Here is an 8864-nt window from a genome sequence, read left to right on the forward strand (position 1 = left end):
ATCCGACTCGGAAACATTTGTGAACGTCTACGGATCCCCCGGTGCCGACACTGCCAAACTGCCAAAACAGTGGGTACTGACGTAACAACTAAAAATGATTGCGGCGATGTTTAACTCATCCGAATTTTGGTTTATTTTGTGATGACTCCGATAATGTGACGATGCTGGTGATGCTAACGTGTAACACCAGGAGTGAAATAAATGTTAATATCACTTCGAAAGCGATGGTAGCCTAAGCACTGACATTAGTGAAAGTGGGAGAGGCCGTAATACGTCACGTGTCGCTCCGATGAATACGAATTCTTCATCGATGTCTTCTTTTGACATCGATAGTTTTGTGGCAAGCGTCCCAAGAATTTGAATCCCTTGTTTGAAGCTGACTAGGGAAACTGGTTAAGGTAGGTGAGCGGTTTTTAGAAGAGACCCATAATCGGTGCACGCTATAGTTGCACTATCTGTCTAGAGAGGCAGGGTTACCTTGCCTCTTGTAAGGAGAGTCATGTTCTTGCTGCGATAAGAACGCAGTCTATGCCCTTAGGGAGGCGTTCTACCGAAAGGATCCCCGTTGTACAGCTTGCCTCTCTGATAAGACGCGCAGAGGGATTGACAATTTGAGATCTCTTTAAGAACGCCCGAAGCGCTCTATTTTCGAGATTGATGAGACCCGGAACACTTATCCTTTGTTGGGAGCGAAGCTGCCAACTATAATACTAGGGTGGATACTCCGCCATCAAACGAGATAATTCGTTCGAACTCTCCTCATCTCGCAGCGGATCAAGAAGCGTTCCACGAGATAGTCTTTGTAACCGTTCGAGACCAACAATGGATTTGTGGATGGAGTGTAAATCGGTCCGATTTTACTCGCCGGGCCTGACTATTAGTCGATACGACCACAGCTGCGACCTTCGGCGCTTGCTGGAGGACTTGGATCATGAACGTCATTGTCGTCACGACTGAATGATGGCGGTGAAGAGTCTTTGCATCGAGCGGTCGGAAGACCGAGCGGGAATTATAATTGAACCAATTGGCAAACAAATGGGCGCTTCAAATTCTTTGCAACGAGCTGGCAACAATTAGTCACGAAATTTTATCTTCAAAGGATGAAGTGAAACATCTGACCCAGAACTATAAGTCAACGGTAGATGTAATGAAATAGGGGCGAGGGAGGGGGGTTGTTTTACTCCCGGAAGAAGGCTCGTAATGGTAGTACGGGCGGAGACGACCAGATAAAACGTAGGATGCTTGCGTATCGTACGAGGCAGCTTGATCATGTATGCATTGACTTGGCTGTGTATCCCACGAAATGTACCAATACACTTGGGCAGTAATTTATTACTGCCCACATTCGTTACTACATGTTTGGGAAGATTTCTCGAAATCAGCAGGACTAGATCGTTATATTAAGAAAATATGCTCTTTCGTTTTGGTCAGAGTTAGTTTCTGTCGGTCCACCGCATCAGTGATAGAATCTTGTACGAAACGAACCAATGCTTCTCGAGCCTGCAGGAATTATCCTTTTCCATCGGTTTTATTTTTGTATTGGTGTACCCAGTTTGCACTGCGGAGACATCAATTTCCTCTTTAGTGAGAGGGTTCATTGCTATCAGTTGCATTGCCAAAGTCAATGCTGAATATATCAGCATCTTTACTATCTGAGTCAGCAATTGACTTATATCACACGGAAACGTTATTCTCCGCGAAAAAAAAACATCGTGCCATACTTTCGCGAGAGGTGTCGACAATTTACGGCCGTACATAACGAAGCATGGTACGTGTATACAATAAACGGTTTAATTTTAAATTTAGCCAGTGAATATTTTATGGCACGGAGTCCTTGTCATGCACTGCATAATTACGCTTAGCTGGCTAACCCTAACGTGACTGATATCGGACGACGCCCTCTGCACCGAGTGCATTAACCCACAGACGATTGCAAAGCCGTTGGCATTACAGACCACGTGAAAGGGTCTGTCTTGGTATGAAATCGCCAAAATTAACGATTGCATCAAGCTTTGCTTGAAACTGTGATAAAAATTGATCTAATGAAATGCGTTGCTGAAAAGTTGTATGCATGAAAAACATTGTATGTGCAAGATCGCCGGCTAGCCCGAAGAACTTTCCAATCTCTTGACATCGACTGGAAAAGGCTAGTCTGTGTTCGCCTTGATCTATTAAGGGTCAGGGCGTACACCGTTTTTACACACAATGCCCCCATAAAGTGGTAATTCGCCTGCAGCGAATATACACTTCTTGAGATTTACATACTACTTATGTTTTCGCATAAGTGTAAGACCCTTGCAAATGTACTTCAACGTCTTATTATCCATTCAGGGTTCTGGTATGAATAAAGACGTCATTTTAGTAACCCGCTGAGAAATCCCGCACCGATCTCAACAGATTGGTTGCATATCTGTTGAATGTCGCAGGGGCATTACAAGCCTCTGGGGCATTTTTACTCAGTCACCCGCTGTAGCTGCGGCTGAAATGCTTGGAACGACTCTTGATGACACTGGAGGTGCAAAAGTTACCGATACAATGGTCACCACATCGCCGAAGCAACGAAAATAAATAATATTGTAATTCGTAAAAGAAAACGGGTACAAACACTTACTGTTGCAGAGTTTAGAAACAAGTTTGTGTATCAGCTGTCACGTATGCAATATTCGTCGACATTATTATACATACATTAGACACTGACCATATTCCTTTACATACTCTGAATCATGCGGAAGACCGCAATATCCGAGCTCCTATAAAAAACGAGTCCAATGTTTACGGTCGAACCCATGCATCACGACGACGCTATTGCTCAAAAATTCCATGATGTCGATTAACAAAATACCGGTACTGTTGAGGACCCGCCTACGTCTATATGCGCTTTTCTTTCTTGATGTCATTCGACAAGTCAGGATACTGTTCCTCTAACCGACGCATGGCTTCTTCCCGTTTTCTTCGCAGGAGCTCGGCTTGGTGACGATCCCGAGGTTCTTAGTCCGTTTCTCTGCCTTCCAATACCCGCTGCTATTCCCAAAGCCGTGATTGCAGCACTTGATTCCGCGAACCCGATAAAGACGTATTCACGTTCCTATTGCTCTAACTAAACGTCATTGATATCTTTGTATCTTTCACGTCCGTGTCGTCTTCGATATCATGCCGCACTTTTCCACACGCTTCGGAGCTTTCGCAAAACACTTGGTTTCATTCGCTAACACGACGACCGTGTCAGCGAGAAACACGGCGTTATCGAGTTTTTTCTTCTTTTTTTTGCGCTAGGACTCGGAAATCGAAATTTCGTTCAACCCAAACGCGACATAAATGCTACGCCGTCCTGAATTGTCGTCGTGTCCTTAGTCCTGAGTAAGTTGCACGGCTCTCGAAATTCCAGACCAATGCCAAGCCCAAGATTCTTGGTCATTTTACGAAATGGCGTCGCATTTGAGACCGTGCGCGATATATACGAAGCGTTCACGCTGTACTAATTCCATTGTTTTCTGATTAAACACCTCGGTGGACAGTCCGTCTTAGCCAGCACAATGCTCGAAAGCACAAATGACGCACGATTTCCCCTTCTGCTGTGTGCGGCCACGAATAAATTTGTAATGCAAACTACTATTGGGATATACCAGGCTTTAATTAGCTATGGGGTACGGAGGTGTATTTATATTGTTATGCGTTCTGATTGGCTATGGGCCAGGCCTAAAATAAATCTTAGATTGTAAAACATAACAATTTTTGTTTTGGCAAACTGATTTTTCCAAAACAAAATTAAGAATATTGCAATGTTGCTTGCAAAATGCTTTTCTCTCTATACATCATCAACAAGGCCGGGGGACTTGTTTACCAGCAGGACCTGAGCCCATTGGCACCCAAGCTTAGCTCCAATGACCACCTTCGGCTGGGATCGACCTTTCACAGCATGCACGCAATTGCAGCATTGGCGGCACCTACGAACTCAGGCGGAATCGACAGCTTGGAGACGAGCACCTTCCGTCTGCAGTGTTTGCAAACGCTCACTGGTATCAAGTTTTTCATTACCGCGGCACTTGGTACGACCGACCTTGACGTTACACTACAGATAATTTACGAGCTTTATGTTGATTACGTGCTAAAGGTATTGGTAAACTATTTTTCTTTGTGTATCTTTTAGTATATAATATTGTACTGTTAGAACCCATTTTACGAGTTGGAGATGCCAATCCGCTGCAGTCTCTTCAACACCAGTCTCAAAGCATATATTGACAAGATTAATTTCGACAGCAGTCGACGTCGTCCGCAGGCCAACAGCGGCACAGACATTTTCTATTAAATTAGGGGCAATTTATCCGACTCGAGTTGATTCTCATATATCTTTTAATGCTGGTATAACCACCATCCATCACCGTTTCTTAAATCCAGCAAGATCTATCGTGAAGCAATGTGTTATCGCGACTAGACCCGCCCGTGAATACATATCGACAAGTTTCGAGGCGATCTTCATTGAATCAGTCGTTTTATGGCAGTCCTGTCCAGATCGAATTTAGCACCATATTCACTTATATACAAGAGGACGTATTGATCAGGGATTTATAAAATACGTTCGCTTCATTTCTGCATATAAGCGAGTGCTGAACTGGTTGCAGCAGCTTGGCCATGGCCGATATCCAAATGTAGAATAAAACATATTTGAAAAGCCCCAGCAATTCCAAAGGCCGTTCGGGTGCTTGGTGCTTAAAAATGCTGCACATGCTCGTTTGCAATGTGCTGACATTGTAGCATATCTGGATAAATAAGCATGACTCGGATATAATTTCTTGCGAGGGTTCAAGTATTGCAGTATATTGTTCAACTCGGAGCTGAAAGCTCGTGTTGAACAGTCAACCTGAATTGTTCGACTTTTCAAACTTGGTAGAAATCACTTTCCTGCTCAACTGCTGGAAGTAATTTCTCTTAAAGGTTGAAAAGTCGAACAACATAATACTCACTTCATTTTTTTAAGACTGCATTGCCAATCAGTGTCTTGTCGGTCATAGCTTTAGCCTCATCATGTAAAGATTTGGCCGATGTTGTGGCTAAAAGACTTATGAACGAATCGAAAAGAAATTAGGCAATGAGAAGTAAGCAAGTTCAATGCAATTTACATGATCAATAAGTTTGACATGTCCAGATCCAGCTAGTACTCTTGAGCTTCACTGTGCCATTATCGCTACTTTTACGCATTTATTCAACGTTTAGCGTCCACACATTGTTCGACGGTTTTTCTTTCTGTAATAGAACAAAGCAGTGATCACCTCGGCATACTGACAACTAGGAGTTGCACTGGCTTAGAGTCAAGTTCAGCAAAAGAAGAATGCGATTGATAGCACTAACTTGAACATTGAAGAAAACTTTCGTCTAGTCGCATGTCCGTACGGCTTGGGAGCTCATATATCGCAAGCACTAGAGAACCATCGAGGACCATACGATATACACAGCTTCTCGGGGGCAGTTTTAGAACTATGAATGGCCATCGTTACCAAATAGAATCATTGACAGTGCAGTAATTGATCGGGCAAAGAATAGCTCTCATCTGAAAGCTTTAGATGAATGCTACTAAATGAGTCACACTTCCAGAATATATAATTTCGTTTTGCACACTCAGTTGCTAGTCCAAACAGTGAGCAATTACTTAATTACAAGCGCGCTTTTGGCAGGATATTGTGCAATTGAGGTATTGTTGCACTTCCAAAACTAATACACATGAAAAATTTGCATCAAGTTCTGCTGTAATAATATCAATATATATATTGATAGATGCAAACAAACGTTTCCTGAGAGGCAAAAGCAGACGAGTTACTTATAATCCTCCAAATGGAGAATATTGAAATGCGGAGACGCGTTTGTCAATTTAGACTAGTGCACTGGTTACTGGCGGGTTGATCAGCGCTCTGGCAAAGGCGTTACGAGCTAAGCTAGCGATCACATTTTTTTACTACCAAGTTGGCTAATGGCGAGCTCCTTGGCTATGACAATTATGATTTCTGTGTTCCAACATCTGTCAAACGAGATTCGACAGCATGCACCTTAAACTTCGATGGCCAGTGGGAGAGATGTCTAAAAGTATGGAAGAGAAAAACTTTTTTTTTACGAATTACAGCTCAAAGGGGTGAGGGCCAAAGATGCCCTCGACGAGGGTAAAAATTATTGCTTTGGGATCTTCGATATCGATTACAATGACATTTGCCAACGCAGGTGAAGTGTGTGTGGTATTTGTTACGCCAAGGTGAAAACTACACCAGAGCCGATTATGAAGCACATTTTTTTCTGGCGCGATCCCTTTAGCACGGACTTGTCTGCGGAAACGTTGAGAAAGTCTCATGCGACATCATGAATGCGCAAATTCCAAATGCTGCGGTCGCTTACAGGTGCTCAAATCGATATCGTGAAGAAAAGTAGCAATTTAAGAAGAATGAGCGCAAGAGCATAGAAGCTACGCACAACCTCGAAAAAAAAACATTGGCAAGACAATCAATACGCTAACAAGACCTGCTGATCTCCACCAATTTCAGCCACTGGGTCAAAGCGTTTGCCACCGACAAAAAACCTTGAACATCCAGCTCCATCAACTTTAAACTGCAGAAACGGTAGTCTCAATCAAGTCAACCAGGTTGTCGGCAAGTTAAAGCGCTACAGAAAGCTGTCGAGTTGGCTCCGCATACCACTCTTGGCTTGAATTTATTGTTGCTCTTATTTGAAGACCCGTTATCTCCCTACCTACGTGCGTTTTGCCATTAACTCAACATTTGGAGGTAAGTCGATCGAACTGCACTCGACCACGAGATTTACGAGCAAGTTGATCAGCACCTTTACGAGCGATTGAATATTGCTGGAGCACCTCGTCCAGAGCCTCGAGACCGCTGCTGAATTACTGTAATGTCTTTGATCCATGTGCTTAAGTCGTGATTCACAAAATAAGCGTAAAGTGGTGTCTTTAAATTTCATGGTTGAGGAGGCTTACATGCTGTGGGACTGTGCGCTTCAAACTTAAGAACTTACGCTGTAGATGCTAAGACGATTCCTTCAAGGAGAACTGTACGACGCTCGCGGCAAACATGTACAACTGGAAGCAGTATTTCCTACATGTCTTCAGCTTGATCTCTGTATGCACGAAACCATTTTTAGTCTCGGTGGAGCTCGTCTAGAGCTCGGCTAGGATGCCAGAGCACTGGAAAGCATTTAAACGAGCCTTGACAAACGTCACTAATAAAGAATGGACGCAGAATTGTAGACTTTTTTGATCGGCGCTGGAGGTTGTTTGGCCAAGCTCAAATTAAGTACGATCCCTTTTCTAAATTCACGTAGTTAGCCTCGAAGCTCTAAGAAGCTAGGCAGAAATGCATGTTTTTTCTCATTACTGATGGACCTGCAGTGACTTAATTCCACACTATGTGTTTAGCTGGGAGTGCGAGACATGTTGGTAATGTATTGACTATATTTTCTGTGACGATGTAATATGTGACTTACTTCATCTTGGTAGACAGATGTGCATAGCAATAATTTTTATGTTGTACCTTCTTCTAACAATTTACAACATTATATCTATTTACAGTTGCTCTTATTACTCAATTTACGCACACATGGGTACTACATGTTTGAATTCAAGTTGATAGGAATAGGCCTGCGAGCATACCTCTTATTGCGCGATCCCTCTACGCGTGGATGCATGGGTGGCCTGATAGATTCTGCTCTTAGCCCAACCGCAAAGCTCGTAACACCCCCAAGACGAGGAGTGTTGGGTGCTTTCTGCTAGTACGAGCAATTTACCTTTATGTCAGCCCATATAATCCCATTTTGCCAAATAAAACAGCGCACCGCATCCTGACGATCGCTCTCCTTTGTCACTATTTGGTACTGCACTGGTGGAAGTCTTACACCATACTCGTTTGAAATTGGTGGAAGCGGGATACAGTTGCGCTTGTCCGCCAGCTCCATCATCAACTACAATGCTCAACGCACTATTAAACTTCACTGCGGCTAGAGGGCTTTAGCATAGCAACGCTTTACATACCTCTCTAGGCGGTACTTGCGCATAGTGGTGATTAAGTCGTGATGAAATGGCCAGGCGGATGTCATCCGGATCGATTGTCTGTAATTGACATCAACAAATCAGCCTTCAGGGATGATCTAGCGCTATAGTTGCTGACCTGCTTGTCCGCATACATAGAGTATTCCTGAGCATCCACAAGAATCTCCGTCGCGTAGCCTAACTAAGTGTTTAGATAAAAATAAAATTAATTAATGACGCAACAGAACGACGCACGGTGCACAAATTCCTGCAGCTGCGCCACGACGCGCGGCTCATACTTATCAGCACCCATGGATGCCAGTAGTTTCTTTATATTTATAACATCTAGTGGTTGGACGTTAATTCCATCGCCGCGCTCGTAAGCGTCATTTTCGTCCTCGTGAAGGCGCTTACCGCCATTAAAGTCACTGCTGCCCATTGTGACTTGAGATTCGAAAGAGTGAATCAAAACGTAATACAGTCCTCCCTCTTAAACATTATCCTCCATAAACTTATAACCTTTGCTAAATAGTAGGATTTGAAGTCCAACGTGGTCGTTCTATCGTCGCTAACTTATAACTTAGCCGAGAAGCCAGATAAAGTTTATAGAGGAAGAACTTTTTTAAAACTGCGAATTTCAACCTGAAGGCTGCGGAGTAGCTCGTAGGCAGAACGGTGGTTTCCTGGGATAAATCAAGCAAGGTACAGAAGATGATTATCTTCTCGGACTTGGTAAATCTATCTGTAACTGCCCCCTTCTGTGTTGCAGCTCCTTCGTTCCCTTCCTCCTCCTGCACTGCGTCCAGAATCTCTTGATCATTGAGCTCTGGCTGAGCACTCTCGT

At 43.5% G+C, this 8864-nt stretch overlaps 2 protein-coding genes across 2 annotated transcripts; one reads left to right on the forward strand and one right to left on the reverse strand.

The window, feature by feature from the left end:
• Window positions 1-3793: 3793 nt before the first annotated feature.
• On the forward strand, window positions 3794-5493 carry CCR75_007909 (uncharacterized protein; the record flags this gene model as incomplete). Its single annotated transcript, XM_067965965.1, has 2 exons — window positions 3794-4046; window positions 4148-5493. 2 exons carry the CDS (start codon window positions 3794-3796, stop codon window positions 4237-4239), a joined length of 345 nt encoding a protein of 114 aa, XP_067822836.1. The 3' UTR covers window positions 4240-5493.
• A 1934-nt stretch (window positions 5494-7427) lies between these two features.
• Window positions 7428-8504, reverse strand: CCR75_007908 (uncharacterized protein). The gene is made up of 5 exons (XM_067965964.1): window positions 8276-8504; window positions 8160-8218; window positions 8024-8101; window positions 7828-7953; window positions 7428-7758 (listed from the first exon to the last, which is right to left on the reverse strand). The coding sequence occupies exons 1-5, from the start codon at window positions 8457-8459 to the stop codon at window positions 7600-7602; spliced, it is 606 nt and encodes a 201-aa protein (XP_067822837.1). The 5' UTR covers window positions 8460-8504; the 3' UTR covers window positions 7428-7599.
• Window positions 8505-8864: the final 360 nt, after the last annotated feature.

The sequence above is a fragment of the Bremia lactucae genome (assembly GCF_004359215.1).
Source record: "Bremia lactucae strain SF5 chromosome Unknown BlacSF5_NotPlaced_17_SHOA01000003.1_2250557bp, whole genome shotgun sequence".
NCBI lineage: Eukaryota > Oomycota > Peronosporomycetes > Peronosporales > Peronosporaceae > Bremia > Bremia lactucae.